The sequence below is a fragment of the Arabidopsis thaliana genome, chromosome 3, assembly GCF_000001735.4.
Source record: "Arabidopsis thaliana chromosome 3, partial sequence".
Classification (NCBI taxonomy): Eukaryota; Viridiplantae; Streptophyta; class Magnoliopsida; order Brassicales; family Brassicaceae; genus Arabidopsis; species Arabidopsis thaliana.
This window is the reverse complement of record NC_003074.8, coordinates 9,400,579-9,416,996: the sequence shown is the minus strand read 5'-3', so window position 1 is coordinate 9,416,996 and position 16,418 is coordinate 9,400,579. Positions and strand designations below refer to the sequence as shown.

The window sequence follows — 16,418 nt, the reverse complement described above, 5'->3', positions numbered from 1 at the left end:
GCTATTAGAAAATTAGTAAACATTGTTACTTTATTACATTTATAGCTCTGAGACTATTTAAATAGTTTCATTGATAATTATTTTGTATTATTAAAAGAAAAATAAAATCAAACACGTATAGAACTGAAAGAAATCTGTTTCCATTTCAACCTATTCGTCATCGTGGATAGACGAAAGAATCCTTGGAAGGTTGATTAAAAATTTCACTCCTATAAGACTAAGACACCATGTCAAACTTGGTTGATCAATCCTAATCTTATATAAGAGAAGATTAAAACAAGATTAGCACGTACTATATATTTTATTATTGTTAATCAGAGATATGTTTAATTGTTTATGCACAAATGTAGATAAATTATGAACTAACATTATACAATTAATAATAGGTGTAGTCGAATATTCCTTATGGATATGATATTAGTTAATATGAGAAGTAATGAAGTATAGACCAAGAAAAAGCATTTGTTGCTTTACTATTTGTTTATTTTTCCATGGTTTGATCTCATAATGGTCTTAAAGTAAGTATCAAGAGCTATTTAGGCTTTTTATGACTCTGAAAGGTCACATAAAGATCCTGCTTCTAAGAGTTTAAAACCCATTCCAATCTATTAATAAATCATATCATAAGGAAACCCTAATCCGATTCCTGTTCTTTTGGATCCATCGTCAAATATTAAATTATTAATACTTACACATCTATAGAATCAAAGAAGTATTTGATAATAGTAATATTATTGAAGATTTGAAATAGATCAAACCGCCATCTCGGGAACTCCAATAGCCTTTCTCAATGTTCAAGTTTCCCAATGGTCTTCGTATTCAAATTAAATTATCAGTAAGAATATTATTAAAACTGTAGCCCCATTTGTTATAAAGGTAGTAGAAAAATAGGTCACATGGCTCATAGAGTCACATGAAAGGATCCCTAAATTTGTGAACACTTATTTAGTAACTTGGTAGGAATTTTTAAAGATATTTAACAACTTGGTATGATTTTTTTATGTTTGAGGTGATGAAACCATAGGAACCAAGAAATTTTGATTAAAGGATAACTTATCAATCGAAATCATTTTGATTATTGATTCAGAAAACCTCGCAAACGAACAACACTTAATAAACAACAGTGAGAGCGAACAAGAAAACCCAACAATTGTTGTTGTTATAGAGAATGAGTACAAGTCAAGAGATATTAATTGTATAGTAGTGTCGAGAGTTAGAATGGTCAGCAATTTTCATGTGGCTTTACACCTTGTTTCTTGCCCTTAAGTTACAAAAAAACTTGTCTTTTAACATATTTTGGGTTTAATATTTACACAGTTATATACTTATATGGAAAAATTGTATTTACAAAAGTAAAAGGAACAAATAAAGAATAATTCACTCCACGAGAAGGAGCCCAACGTGCACATTTGTGTTAATATCCAGTACAAGCAACAAGAGAATAAAGTTTAACCTGAAAAACATATTTGCAGATTATGCTCTTCAGATTCCGGCATATTCTACCGAGTTCCGATCCTTCTGTATGGCATAATTTTTTTTATTTTCATTCAAAAAAGTTTATATATGTATTTTTCTTCTGTTTTCGAAGACATTTTACATTTCTACAATGTTTCTGTGTATCTTATATTACTATAGCAAATAGAAACCTGGCCGACATACATATGTTAAGGACGAAATTAATTAATTTGAGTTTGTGACTGACATTTATTAATTTTGGTGGCTAAAGCCTCTATAAAAATATATGCTGATAATATACCATCATTCTACATATAATTACGATTCTTTCTATATACGATTCTTCAACTAGTAATCTAATAATTTTGTGTTATTAACTTATTATCATCGATATGCATATTGCACGACGTAAAAAAATATAGTATGCATTAGCTAATATGGATCTTTGATCAAAGATATCATCGGCTAATAGAAAAAAACCAAGAAACTAAAAATAACATAGAGTCACGCTCCAACATCTATATATATACACTCTTCACAATATTAATGTCTATAACTTTTTTCTCTTAATAAATAATCAAAAATTAAATTTATGATATTATTTTTGCATCTTTCGTCTTTGTACGAGTAGAACAAGACATAGCTGGTGAGCTACACCGAAAAAATCCGTTGTTAGAGCATCTTGATCTATCTTCCGAAATCTTCCTACCAAAATTGGAATGCCTCGGCCACTCGGACGGCAACGAACTGACCATAGGCCCATAAATCCCGGTGGTCTCACCCGATGCGACGGCGTTGACTGCGTTGGCCGTTGAATGGTTAGTCTGTGGGACCCATATTCCACCAACCACCACGAAATGTTGCGTTTGAGAGTTTCTGTTGTTCGGTGTTGTTTGGCTTGGCCGTCTTGCATGCAGCCTATATTTCTATTTATCATTAAAAAAAATATGAAACAATAAATATTATTTTCCTTCTAAATTATAAAAACATTTGTAACTAAAATGATGAAATTAATATATACCTTTTACATATTAGTTACATGTATTTTTCATGGAATATGATTTACTAACCTGTAAATGACTTTTGACTTCATCATTTGTTAACCCATCAACCTTCATTATATCTCTTATCTGTTTCGGCGTAGCTACTTCAAAATTTAGTGAACAAAAAGGTCATTACGAATTAATTAAACTTCATGAGCCCTAACAAAAAGATATGACTACTGATATATATGTTTTAACTTAAAACCAAGAAACGCACCATGAGGGCCACCAAGTTGTTTAAGAGCGTTCAAGAAGCGTCTGTGTAACTCTTGCGACCAACACCGCCTATTCTTTCTCTGCCCTCTTCTGCCACCGCCACCGCCACTGCCACCATCGCTAGTAGTCACCGGTGATTTTATGTTGTTGTTTTTCTTCGCTGCTTCATCGTTTATTTTTATCAACTCTACCAGCGTCTCTGTCTTTTCTTGTGAGCGATCCTGAATACGCAAAATGCTATTAGAAACTTAAATTACAAAACAAAATCTTTTTGTGAGCAATTTACTATCTTTTTGTGCACCCATCCTTTTTCGGTCTATTAAAAAAAACAAAAACTGGAAGAAAAAAGAATAATCTATTTGTGAAGTTGTAAGTTACAAACACAATCGCATAAAGTACACAGAAGGTTATGCGTTTAGTCTTTACGTTAACAATTAACAACGTCAATAGGCTGGTTTGGAAACAATACAGTAAATGTAATTCAAGGCAAACAAAAACACAAATGTAAACAAAGAAAAAATAAAATAAAATAAAAATCTTACCTGTCTATTATTAGAAACAACTGCGTCGGATTGGTTCCAGAGCTGAACAGACTTGAGCCATTCAGATTTCATGTTCTTGTCATCAAAATCTATGTCGGTTTCATGAGACTGGTGTTCTTCATCATCATCATCTTTGTCATCAACCTCTTCTTCTATGGAGGTCGAAGAGTGTTTGATTGGTATGAACAGATCCAAGATGCGCCCACATTCTCCGGTGGTCTGCTCTGAGCACTCCGACTGTCCGTATAAGTTATCCGTCGACGTCCCTGATATCTCCCTCTTATACGCCTCAATCGCTAAATTCCATAAAACATTTTTTAAAAATCTTTAGATCTAACATTTAATCCATATATATAAACTCATTATATCTTATATGAAATGTAAATGCATATGTATGTACCTTGAGTCACGAGCTCTACGCAAAGAGGAAGCTCGCGTTGGAAAACATTGATCTTGCGACGTTCTTCTTCGAGAGCTTCGATGTACTCGCAACATTTTTCACGTTTCTGATTGTCATTCTTCATATTACTTAAGTTCTTGATCATGCTGGTTTAAGGGACAAAACAAAAAACCAGCTTTGTTTTCGAATAATTGATAACTTTAACTATAAAGTTAGTCAAGAAGAGATGAGTTATGTCTCTTTATAAAGACAACGTATATATGGCTCTATAGGGTTTCTCAAGGATCATTATTTGAAAGAGAGAAGTCGGGCCGTCGCATTACAAGGCGAATCTTGCTTTTGTTTATAAAATAAGTATATACCTTCCCAAGTTAAATATTTTTTTTTCCCTTGTTGTATAGTAGTATTGATCCAGTGGTGAATATTCCTGGATGTGATTCCAAGTTTTTTTCGTGTGAACTTTATATTTATTTGGGTATATCCAACCAAGGTTTAAAGAAGTCCTATAACAACATTCATAAGTTAGAAAATGTCTGCGATTCCACTACAACAGAAATCGAATTTTGGAAGACTATAAACTATTCATTCTATTATTTTTACAAGTTTGATTATTATGTCATTTATAGAATTCAATACGTGGGAAAGAATATATGCAAATCCTTAAAAACAGCCGCCAAAATAACACTAAACGTGCATGAGCTCTTTTGTTCTGTAAGTATTAATTTCACCCACACAAAATCATATATAAAACGTTGAAAATGTATTTTTCAATATCCCAATATGAAAAGCCAAATGTCTCTTCGTAGACAGCCGAAACATGGGAGAAGAAAAGCCATATATAAAAAAAAAACTGTAATATACTTGTTGAAATTTCATAGGACCTTGAGAATTTGTTGAATTCGTTATAACCTTATCCATAAATACACATGTAAACTAATATATATATCCACACAATATGAGTTCCTATATATCTCGTGTTTTTGACCGGTAATTTTAATTATGTCAAGTAGACGATTACTAAGTACACCTACTAATATATATGCGAATGCATCTTCCCAGTATAATGGCCTGCCAATGCATTTCCCGGTCAAAGATATAACCTAATGCTACACATATCAATTTATATGCTATGCTGTTGTTATATCCATATAATTTGGAATTAGATATGAAATCAAACGTGATTAAGGGCTCTAATAGCTGTCAACTTTAATGATAAGAAAATATGTTGCCTCTATAGAAATTGGTGTGTAATGAGCTAATATGTTCGGGTGATGTCCAAAATATCAAGAAATTACCCGCAAATTGTTAGAGACCAACATCAAATTTATTACTCAAAATTTTAAATATCGATTTATATGTTATGATGTTATGATACAAATAGATCCACCTATTCGTAGTCTCGAGAAATCAAAATTGTGTTTAACAGGCTTATCTGTTTTGATTAGATTGAAACGTATTTTAAATAAAGAAATTAGTTGGCAAATAGAGTTTAGAGATGTATTTTAGTGTTGGATTATAATTGTCCCCTCGGAGTCTCAAAAGGCCATATTCAGTGTTCACCACTGGCCGCGGCCGAACAAAAAGACGGCCTCATGTATTGAACCCAACATGCCAACTTTATATACGGCCTTGTGTATTGTTTCCTACTTGGGCTCAATTTATCATCAATTTTTTCCACCCCTTTCTCGTATCTCCAATATTCGTATGCAATAGTACCACTAAACTCCCCAATATTCGTATGCAATTGTGAACCAAAAAAAAAGGTACCACTAAACTCCCCAACTTTGTGGGCTTCCCATATTGATATCAAACGAAAATATCTATATATAAACTTAAATCTAAAGTATAGAAGAAGAAAAAAAATCGCAAAATTGGTGGTAACCTATAAATTTTCAATTGTTTAAGATCAAACCAATGAACTCATCCTCCTAAAAAAAGATAGAAAACATAAACAAATACTGTATTTATCCTCAAATACTTCGTGATTTGTTTGTCAAAAAACTGGCATAAACGTTTAAAAGTTAGGTGATAATACCCAAGTGTCTCGGATCTATCAGACCCTATTTTTCAATTTGTATACTACTTGATATATGTTCTATGAAACTAAAATCTTTTTCAATAAAACGGATCACAAATCCGAATTTTGCATTCTCTCGTAGCTAAAATTCTCTCTTTTTTGGTATTACAAAAAAAACACCATCTTGGTTTTTATATTTGGTAAATAATTCAAAAAGTGCAAATAAGATATTTATTTTTTTTAACATTCGCAAAACTAAACTTAACTTTGTTCTTTTCTCATTTATGATCAAAACTTATGGTCAAAATCTGAACTTAAATGTCAGAAAGCTTACAGAAACATGACAATAATGTTCCTGACATATGATGAACCTACAAATAAAATTTCCCTCCAACACATGTTTTGACTGGTAGACACAATAATATCGATCTTTAGAGTATAACAATATTACACGATTCACTTGACAAGATGTTAACTTCTCAATTTAAAAAGATAGCCAGCAATAACTAGGTTGCTTTTTTTAGTTTTAAATATCTGTGCCAACAACAAATTAGCGTTAAAGCATTATGACATTAACACAATTAACACCAAAACCATAACGAACCAAAAAATATTGTGTTACTAATTACTAGCATTAACTCCACTACCCTAACTGTGTATATGAGTGTACCATTTTAAACCATAAGATTAAAGGTTCTAGCTATCAATTTATTCCGTGAAAATACCGAAACTAATGTAAAAAGTTTTACTTTGAAATCGAGTACAACAGTTCCACGTTGTAGAAAGACCAGTTGTAATCAATAAAGTCACATCAAAATAAATACTTTATTCCCTCAACACATCATTAACTAACCTCACACAACTCATCAAAATATTCTATTACAAAACAAAACAACTATTAAACAGCTAATTACTTAATTAGTAAAGTTACTTATAACTCCACTAGGCTCCATCGCCTTAGCTTCCGGTGCCGGTTTCACATCCTTCGACGGCGTAACCGCCGTTCCAGTAAGCTCCAGCGGTAAATCATTAGCTAACCCTTTAAGGTAAAAAGTGTAGAACAGTTTTGTCGGATACACAAGCTGACGAAGCTTAACCTGTCCGTACGCACCTTCAAAGATTCCAGAGCCACCAGTGACAGCGAGGAACGTGTCTTCATAAGTCAAGTATTGTCCTTGTACAGACAAGTGACCATAGTCACCAAAGTAGAAGCTGTAACTAGCTTCGAATCTGTCACCGCTCTTTTCAGGAACGTGTTGGATCAAAACGCAGAGACCTGCCGTGATTCCCACGCGTTTCTTGAGATCGCCGGTGTAGAGTTTGTTTGTGAATGGGACGAGATCTCCGAGACAAAGCTCTGTTGGTTTCTTGCCGAGTTTAAGAACTGCTGGACTGTTTCTATCTCCTTCGTTGAGCTCATACACGTTTAGTTCTTGGATCTTACCTGAATAATTAAAACTCGAATTTATGAATTCGGTACTTTGTTTTTTTAAGATCTGATTATTTTTTAGACCAATCAATTTTGAGCAGGGCATTTAAAGATCTAATCGATTTTGCTTATGAAATAAAGCATTTTGATTTCTGAGCTAACAAAAAGGATTATTAGTCTTTAAATCTTGATTTGTCTCAAATCTAGGAAAAATATCGGATTAACAGGCGTTGACTTAGTCGCAGTGTACTAAAAGACAAAAGGATCTATAAACTATTAAACTTACTTGGTCTGGAGTTTTCGGTCTTCTTGCCCCAATTCCAGAAGAAAGCTCGAGTAACGTTGAGGTTCTTGGAAGTAGTAGATCTTGATCGGGAGGAGAAATCTGGACCGTTAGATGAGATTCCAAGGTTTTGGAAAGATCTTGAGAAACCAAGAAGAGAACTGCGGTGAGATTGATGATTACGAGAGAGATTGTTGAGAGTTGTCATAGAGATGGATTCAAGAGACATAGCAGCAGAAGAAGAAGCCATTGATCAAGAAGAGTTTAAATTTTTTGATATATGATTGACTATTAAGAAGAGATTGATCTTTGGTTTTAATGGTTGTTGAGTTTAGTAATGAGTCTATTTATATTGGACGATGATGAAGTAACACGTGCGTATATGTCAAAAGATGCTTTGTGTAGTTTCCACTCGGTTTCGAATTGTCTAAAAGCGTTAGCTAGAGAATTTTATGTATTTATTATTTATCGACTTAAAACCGTGTAATATTTATTGAGTACTACGAGATCTCAAAGTAATGGGAACATACTATAATAGTCAAAAGATATAAACGTAGCCTGCAGGTCTTCAAACTCTTGTTGGTCAGACTGTTTTAGTGACATATATATAACTTGGTCGGTTCGGTTGTGTCAATTTGCCGTGTACACACATAATAGCACTACAATCACGAGATGGTTCATGCATCCTTTTTCTCAAGGAAGGACTGGTCCCACTAGTATCAACAATTCTATTCGGATCCATGACTCCAACATTCTTTGAATGCATAGGCTTCAAATTACCACCATGCGTTTGTGAGTCTATGTTACTTAATTTAATTTGATATCATCAATCTCCGGTCATCATTTTTGTATGAGTTAATTCTTGATCTAGCAATGTCTCTTGCGTTAACATTCTCTACTCTATATCCTGATCCACATCATGGTAATCATGCATGCCATAATCCTAGTCATAGGCTACGATTGGTAACTTCTTGTTTAAATACATGCCCTTAAATACATGCCCATAACATCCACTCTTTTTTTTTTTATCAGCAACTCCTTTAAAATGAGTATTCGATGAAGACTCATAATCACCGTTAACTATTTTTGAAATGAGGAGTGTGACATGTAGATCATTAACTTCTCCATTCCATCCGTATCAATCAATGTCATCTGCATACTTCTCCATGTCATCAAAAGGCGTCACTTATTTGACATTAGTCAACCACTTATGACTTATATATCAAAAATCAAACAATCTCTTAAGATGAGTCAGATTTACCTTTAGGGACGGTTTTAAATTACATATTTTTTTGTAGCCATCATTTGTCCTTATTTCATTTAATCTGCGACTAAGACATTTTTTTTTGTCGATGATGGCTACAAAAAAAAATGTAATTTTTCATTTTGTATCTTAACTCGACCAAATGATACATCAATTTTTCGTTTCGTTGTTTCTTGGATTTGTTGAGATACTGTATGATTTTTAAGAATTCAATTGTTATACTCTTTTATTTAAGATATATATTTTCATTATTTAATAGTTCTTTTTATTTGATTTTCTTGTGCAATACATAAAATCATTTCTATAACTAAAACTATTTTTAATTCAAAATCATTGAGAGTGACCAAAAGATTACAAAGACTTTTCATATATTCGTGTACCAACGTCCAAACGACTTAAAACATACTCGAGATATTATTCCTCAATGATTTTATTACAGATAAGAGCACAAAACTACAAATCTTTATATCATTACACAGCGATACGAGAAACATTTTAATTTCATGAATTAGTTGGTATAGTTACTTATAACTCCGCTAGGCTCCAGTGCCTTAGCTTCCGGCGCCGGCTCTATGTCCTTAGACGGCGGTACCGGTGTTCCGGTGAGCTCCAACGGCAAATCATTAGCCAACCCTTTAAGGTAAAAAGTGTAGAACAGTTTTGTCGGATACACAAGCTGTTGAAGCTTGACCTGTCCGTAGGCACCTTCAAAGATTCCAGCACCACCAGTGATGGCGAGGAACGAATCCTCGTAAGTCAAGTATGGTCCTTGAACGGACAAGTGGCCATAGTCTCCGAAGTAGAAGCTATAAGTAGCTTCGAATCTTTCACCTTTCTTCTCTGGGACGTGTTCGATGACGACGCAGAGACCTGCCGTGATGCCCACGCGTTTCTTGAGATCGCCTGTGTAGAGTTTGTTTGTGAATGGTACGAGATCTCCGAGACCGAACATTAAGCTGAATGCGTTTTTAAGAATCTTGGGGCTGTGTCGATCTAATTCGTTGATTTCGTACACACTCAGTTCTTGAACTTTGCCTGAAAAAACAAACTCAGTTTGTGAATTGTGTTCTTGATTTTGAGTCTCTGTAATCATATATTTAATCAAGTTTGGAAGACAAAAAAGGATCAATTAACTTACTTGGTCTAGGGTTTTCGATATTCCCGTTTTGGGAGAGAGCTCGAGAAGCAGTGAGGTTCTTCTTGGCAGTGAAACTTGATGGATAGGAGAAATCTGAACCGTTAGATGAGATACCAAGATTTTGGAAGGATTTAGAGGAACCAAGAAGAGAGCTTCGATGAAATTGTTGATTACATGAAAGATTGTTGAGAGTTGTCATAGAGATGGATTGGAGAGACACTGCTGAAGAAGCCATTGATAAAAATAAAATAAAAAGACTTGAGAAGAAACTCTACTTGATTGGTTTAAAGCTATTTTATGAAGAGATGAGACTTTTACTTTATGTGGTGAGTGATTTGAGTTCTACGAAATATCTCCGTCTATTTATAGATAGACATGTTGGATGAGTGATGAATGGGGATGATTGATGAAGTAGCACGTGCGTAAATTACCAAAAGTGGGTCTCAAACTAAAAAGATGCTTTGGGAGGAATTTGGATTTGGTTTCCATGGTCGGAACGTGATCTAAGCATTGGGTCTTGGATTTAAGTTGAAATACTTTTGGCCGGTCCCTAAACTACAAAAATAAAATAAAAAACCTTCTAAATGTAATGAATCTAACTATATTTTTGTCCCGGATACATGTATGTAAAATTGATTAAAAATTATTTTATATTCTGTGAAAAGATATTTGCACCAAAATCACTTCTTTTTTGAAACGCCAATACTTGGATTAACTAACAATGTTTTCAGCATAAACGGATAAGGCAAGCTTAGCAAGAGAATCTGTCTCAACATTGGCTGCTCTTGGAATGAAAATACATGAACAACTTAAAGGATAGAACACTGATTTTTATATCAGGTAGGATGCCATAAAGCTTTTTATATCAGGTAGGATGCCATAAATTTCTGGCATAGACTGTAATAAATTGATAGCTTAGACCAAGCTTTAATAGTCGATTCAGTGCGAAAATGTGGGAGTTTCATCTCCAACGCTAGCGTGGTGCACCAAAATCACATCTAATACGAATAACAAAAAAAAAATCTCGCAGGTAGAGGTGTTGGGTTCGAAGTCTGTTGGGAGGGATCTCTTCTCCAAAAGAAATGAATTTAACCTGGTGTGGATCATATCTCTAGGAAATGTATGGCCTTCGGACTTGCACTTCTAAATATTCAAAAAAAAATACAAAAAAAAAACTAGGTATTTTATACAACTAGAATCATTATTTCTTGAAAATATATCATCTCTTAACTAATATTAGGTAATTTCTGTCTTTTACATGTAAAATCATTTTTTATTTAAGCTATAAGAGTTCTAGATCTTTGCCTTATAATCTTCCTAGTACTCAAAGTTAGACTTTAGATATCCGGATTTAAAAAACAGTCATTTGTATACCAAATAGAGATTGAACCCGGAGCACATAAAACACACACAATTTCTTGATATTCGCACTAGGTCAGCATCCCTTTTATATGTAAAAGTATCTTTGCAACCCATAAGTTGGCTGGAGAAGGAACTCGAAAGTTGATTGTTTTTTATTTATCCACAATATTTGGGTTAGAGTTTGGGTTTCTTCCAAACCTTCGTGCCTAATCCAGCTTATCTTTTTTCTTCTTAGTATCATTTTCTTGTTCTTGAGATGAGTGTACATCATGATGAAATCAGGCGATGGAAGATTTATTTGATCCATCAACATGATCATTTTTCTTCAATCCTCACTTTACGACCATGGTGAGCCTTTTGTGAGTATTTATTTCGCTTGGAGTTTGATAGTATATGCTTGTATTCGCTGAAAGTTTCATAGTGGTAATGTATATGGATTACAACACCAACCCTAACTCCTATAAATGTAATTGTGACGTATTTGAAAGGTCGATAAAAAAAACTATGCAAAAACCTATTTTCAACCCAATAAAAATAAGAAGAAGATATTTTACTCCCCAAAAGGGGACAACTCAAAACTAAAGATTCGATTACAAGTATTTTTCAACTCAAACATACTGCATTCACAAGGATACTAAGATCCATACAAATTATTTGATTACAAGTATAAGAATATAAAATTCTCTATGAAAAAGATTATTATATATACAGGACACGAGAAAGATAAGACTAATTTTATTCACTAATTTGTAAAGTTGCTTACAACTCCACTGGGCTTAAGCGCCTTAGCTTCCGGTGCTGGCTCCACGTCCTTAGACGGTGGTACCGGAGTTCCTATGAGCTCCAGTGGCAAATCATTAGCCAATCCTTTAAGATAAAAAGTGTAGAACAGTTTTGTCGGATACACAAGCTGTTGAAGCTTAACCTGTCCGTAGGCACCTTCAAAGATTCCAGCGCCACCAGTGATGGCAAGGAACGAATCCTCGTAAGTCAAGTATGGTCCTTGTACGGACAAGTGGCCATAGTCTCCGAAGTAGAAGCTGTACGTAGCTTCGAATCTATCACCGTTCTTCTCAGGGACGTGTTCGATCACAACGCAGAGACCAGCCGTGATTCCCACGCGTTTCTTGAGATCGCCGGTGTAGAGTTTGTTTGTGAATGGGACGAGATCTCCGAGACCAAACCTAAAGCTGAATGCGTTTTTAAGAATTTTTGGGCTGTGTCGATCTAAATCATTGATTTCGTACACGCTCAGTTCTTGAACTTTGCCTGAAAAATTAAAAACTCAATTTGTGAATTAATTATACGTTCTTGATTTTGAGATCTGATATTATGTTTAAATTATCAAGTTTGCAAATTTTTGGTTTTAAGGCTCTGGAATCATATAAATTTAATGGAGTTAGAAAAATTATGAAATGAAAAACTGATTTTAATATAAAGATAATGTATTTAGAAAATGTTTTGTAAGTATTTCATTTTTTTGTTTAGGTTCTAACTCATGTAAACCTTTCCCTTCATTTATATGATATTTGCAGTTTAGCAAAAAAAAAAAAAAGTATTTCATTTTTTTTGGAAAAAGCTCTGTTTATATGATTTTTCGAAACTTAAGCGAAAAGATCAAGAAGAAAATAAACTTACTTGGTCTGGGGTTTTCGGTATTTCCCAAGTTCTGAGAGAGAGCTCGAGTAGGAGTGAGTTTCTTCTTGGGCGTGAAACTTGTCGGAGAGGAGGAACCTGGACCGTTAGATGAGATACCAAAATTTTGGAAGGATTTAGAGAAACCAAGAAGAGAGCTTCGATGAAATTGTTTACTATATGAGAGATTGTTGAGAGTTGTCATGGAGATAGATTGGAGAGAGATTGTAGAAGAAGCCATTGCTCAATAAAAAGAAAGACTAGAGACAAAACTTTGAAATGATTAGTTTTTTAAGAGATGGGACTTTGGTTTTATGTGGTGAGTGATTTGAGTTTTACGAAATGTCTATGTGTATATATATTGGATGAATGATTGATGGCTGATAAATGGTGAATGGGATAATGCTAAATATCCCAAAAATGGGTCACCAACGAATGATGCTATTTTTGATTCGGTTTCCATGGACGGCAAGTTGTTAGAAAATGGTCCAAATTTTTGGGTCTTAGCTTGGGTCTAAGTTGATGTACTTTTGGCCGGTCCCTAAACTACAGAAAGAAAAATGAAAAACGTGCGACTTGTGAAGCTTTGAATTCGTTATTCTAACTACATATTTGTCCCACATTATTTAATTAGATAGACATCTCTTAGATGAAAATAAAATATTTGGCATCTTATATATGTATGTGTATAATAAAAGATAATAGTTTTGTTAGATGAACATGCCTCTCTGTTAGACATGATTTTTTTTTAAAATCTTTTATTATGTATGTTATTCTGTACTAAATCGAATTCACAAAGAAAAGCTGTAGAAATTTAGTTCTTCTAAAACTATTAGGATAACGAATTTTTACAGGTATGGAAGAAACTCGAGAATTTAGACAAAAAAATCAGACTTAAGGAGCAAAGCTTGACACACAAGAAAACATATAAAACTCCAAAACAACATCGTCTAAATCCTTTCGCTAAGTTAACTAACCTTTAAACGCCACCGTGTAAATTTCCAACCTCTCCACGGTTAAACGACGCCGTATTATTGGCTGAAACCCCGTCATTTGATTTCAAAACGATTATCGTTTCCTCGAGTGCATGTGTGTGTTTAAGCAAATATTTGTAAATAAATTAGCGGATTTTAGTGGTAACTTAATTATAAAACGGCTCAATTTCTTTTGAATTCCTAATTCTCTAAGTAAATTAACCGTTATAATTAATTCTCAAATCTATTCAACAAAATAGAATTTTTGTTCTACTTCTCTGTTTTTTTCTCACCGCTGCATATCAAATCATACTTTTGAAAAGGGAATTTCAAATAGGTTCGAAATCTAAATCTTCTTGCTCATATGATCTTATGATTCCAAAGACATGTGAATTTCCAAAAATTTATCCTCAAATATCAACTAAAAACATAAGGACTATCATTTTTCTCAAAGAAAAAAAAACTTATTTTAAATATTTTGTTTAAAGTCAGCCTTTGATTCAACATTTGATTCAAGTAATGAAATCTCAAACTTTTTCTTCATTTTGATCATGTTAAAGAGTTGTGCTACATAAATTACATAGAATTTTTTCTAACAGCTTACATATCACTTTTTATATATTTTGTTTTATAACTCATGAAAATAATGATTCTTGATTATTTACGTTTTTAGAAGATGGATAATTACATTGTTGAGTTTGGTATTATTTTATTTTCATTTATGTAAAAATTTAATAATAAATAACAACTCTCTCTAATGTATTATTCTTAGGAACTAATGTTTCACTTTAAATTTTATTTATTAGATTATAATTTTATAAATGCAGTCACATACATTGTTATTTACTTTACCATGTATTTACTTTTCCTTCCATTCTAAACCTCATTGCCACATTCAAAATTTCGAAATATGATCGTTTCAAAAAACATTTTGTGAAAAGTTAAATTATAGTATTATTCCTGAGAAAAAAAATACAATATTATTTTCATGATTTTAAATTTAATTTATTAATTTAATTAGTTTTTATTTAATTAAATTTTCTGTTAATTATAAGTAACATAGATATGCATTAAATTCATATTTGAAATATACTTAAATTAAATAAAAAAATCTTTAATTTAATAATCAAGATTTTTAAATTAAAGGTAATTAATAGTTGAGGAAGGGAAGAGAGAACATGTGAAAACAACTCTGAGAAGAAATATCAGTCCTCTGGGTGATACTACCATCATCAAGCTTGAACACTTTTATATTTTCGGCCTTCTTGACATCATAATAAGAGAAGTAAATAGAATTCTTCAAACATCCATGGTACTCAGAGGCTACGACAGTAAAACAACTGTTGCAAGCAACAATGAGTGTGTTGTCTCCCAAGCAACTAACCTCAACCCATTTTGCCAAATCCTCGTCCATCTTATAAACCTTAAAACCAACGGTCCTCTGGATATGATTTCGAGTTATGCTAAGTTCATGAACAATGCATAGATCTCCACAATATTCCACGAGCCTCGTGTCTTGGCAACTATCATATTTATAGTAGTCCAACGGAGTTGAAGATGTCTGTTGAACAATGGTAAGCTGTGATAAACTAATCCACCAAATTGCTCCTTTTAAGTCCACGGCATAGATACGTCCCATGTGAAGTATAATGTCCGAGAAATCTTCGACTTGGTTTTTAATTTTTGTCCAACTTCTACTTCCTTCTCTAGTCTTACAACACCATATTTTATTATCGTGGTAATTGACTGCAAAAAAAATATTGTCTAGGAAAGCAACTCTAAAGAATACACCTGATGGTATTTTGTCACTATTCTTGATATAATTAGAGAATATCTCTGAATCTAATGGTATCTTTTCGTCCTTCAATCCATCGAATATTTGAATCTCGTAAGATTGGCGAATCTCTGAAACGCCAACCTTCAAAAGGTCTAGGGTTTGGTGGGAACGGGTGATGCGCTCGCCAGAGAGAGGACACAAGAGAGTAATCTTACGATACATTTTGGAGGCTTGTCTAGTTCTTACTAGCCATCCTTTGTTAGGACATGAAGAAGGGAGAGTTATACGGAAGAAAGTGGTGGGAGAGAGATGAGCCTTTATCTTCTTGTTGGAGGTAGGAAGGTAGCGTTCAAAGCGAAACTGAAGACGCTCTTTAGACATCGCAACCGCAGAACGCCAGGATTTACAGGTGCTACGGATACGTAGGACGTCAATGTTGGAGGAATAACGGTTTGCAATTAAATCTAGGAGTTCTTCAGGTAAATCAGACCACTCAGTTTTCTCCATCTTTGAAATTTATCGACGAGTTCTCTCTGTGTTGTTATCGCTTGTCAGATAAACAACTTCAAAACAAATTAAAGCCTGGAAGACTGGAAACTTGAAAATATATACAAGATTTCATGATATGAGAAACTAACATGTGGATTGTGGCATAATTCTTTATAACAAGTAAAGATACTTTTCTCCTAGTTTGTTTTAATCATTTAATGAAAAACAAAATTACTTTAACTATTAGAAGGTATAGAAGATTCTAGTATTAATTAAAATTTTGTAAATGTCATTTTCTTTTAAATGTTAAAAATTATGGATTACTATTTATTTAGATAATAGAGAGATTTCTTCTAAACACATGCTCTAAGATGTGACATGTGTCTTCTTTCAT

The 16,418-nt window shown here is 33.3% G+C and overlaps 5 protein-coding genes across 7 annotated transcripts; all 5 read right to left on the bottom strand.

Annotated features, from left to right (window-relative positions):
- Positions 1–1,756: 1,756 nt before the first annotated feature.
- Positions 1,757–3,945, bottom strand: AT3G25790 (myb-like transcription factor family protein). Of its 2 annotated transcripts, NM_113478.2 has the most exons (5): positions 3,657–3,945; positions 3,257–3,552; positions 2,716–2,935; positions 2,526–2,602; positions 1,757–2,381 (listed from the first exon to the last, which is right to left on the bottom strand). In NM_113478.2, the coding sequence occupies exons 1-5, from the start codon at positions 3,799–3,801 to the stop codon at positions 2,046–2,048; spliced, it is 1,074 nt and encodes a 357-aa protein (NP_566778.1). In that variant the 5' UTR covers positions 3,802–3,945; the 3' UTR covers positions 1,757–2,045. The 2 variants fall into 2 exon arrangements, with proteins under 2 accessions (NP_566778.1, NP_001325633.1); NM_001338766.1 differs by having other exon boundaries at positions 1,757–2,602.
- Positions 3,946–5,906: 1,961 nt separating this feature from the next.
- Positions 5,907–7,837, bottom strand: AOC3 (allene oxide cyclase 3). Its single transcript, NM_113477.5, has 2 exons — positions 7,389–7,837; positions 5,907–7,117 (listed from the first exon to the last, which is right to left on the bottom strand). Exons 1-2 carry the CDS (start codon positions 7,633–7,635, stop codon positions 6,588–6,590), a joined length of 777 nt encoding a protein of 258 aa, NP_566777.1. The 5' UTR covers positions 7,636–7,837; the 3' UTR covers positions 5,907–6,587.
- Positions 7,838–8,925: 1,088 nt separating this feature from the next.
- AOC2 (allene oxide cyclase 2) lies at positions 8,926–10,328 on the bottom strand. Its single transcript, NM_113476.4, has 2 exons — positions 9,788–10,328; positions 8,926–9,684 (listed from the first exon to the last, which is right to left on the bottom strand). The coding sequence occupies exons 1-2, from the start codon at positions 10,020–10,022 to the stop codon at positions 9,158–9,160; spliced, it is 762 nt and encodes a 253-aa protein (NP_566776.1). The 5' UTR covers positions 10,023–10,328; the 3' UTR covers positions 8,926–9,157.
- Positions 10,329–11,658: 1,330 nt separating this feature from the next.
- AOC1 (allene oxide cyclase 1) lies at positions 11,659–13,218 on the bottom strand. Its single transcript, NM_113475.5, has 2 exons — positions 12,788–13,218; positions 11,659–12,418 (listed from the first exon to the last, which is right to left on the bottom strand). Exons 1-2 carry the CDS (start codon positions 13,023–13,025, stop codon positions 11,892–11,894), a joined length of 765 nt encoding a protein of 254 aa, NP_189204.1. The 5' UTR covers positions 13,026–13,218; the 3' UTR covers positions 11,659–11,891.
- A 1,690-nt stretch (positions 13,219–14,908) lies between these two features.
- AT3G25750 (F-box SKIP23-like protein (DUF295)) lies at positions 14,909–16,042 on the bottom strand (the record flags this gene model as incomplete). 2 transcript variants are annotated; one of them, NM_001338765.1, is made up of 2 exons in its annotated part: positions 14,909–15,504; positions 15,550–16,042. In NM_001338765.1, the coding sequence occupies 2 exons, from the start codon at positions 16,040–16,042 to the stop codon at positions 14,909–14,911; spliced, it is 1,089 nt and encodes a 362-aa protein (NP_001325458.1). The 2 variants fall into 2 exon arrangements, with proteins under 2 accessions (NP_001325458.1, NP_189203.1); NM_113474.1 differs by having other exon boundaries at positions 14,909–15,462.
- Between the last annotated feature and the right edge of the window lie 376 nt (positions 16,043–16,418).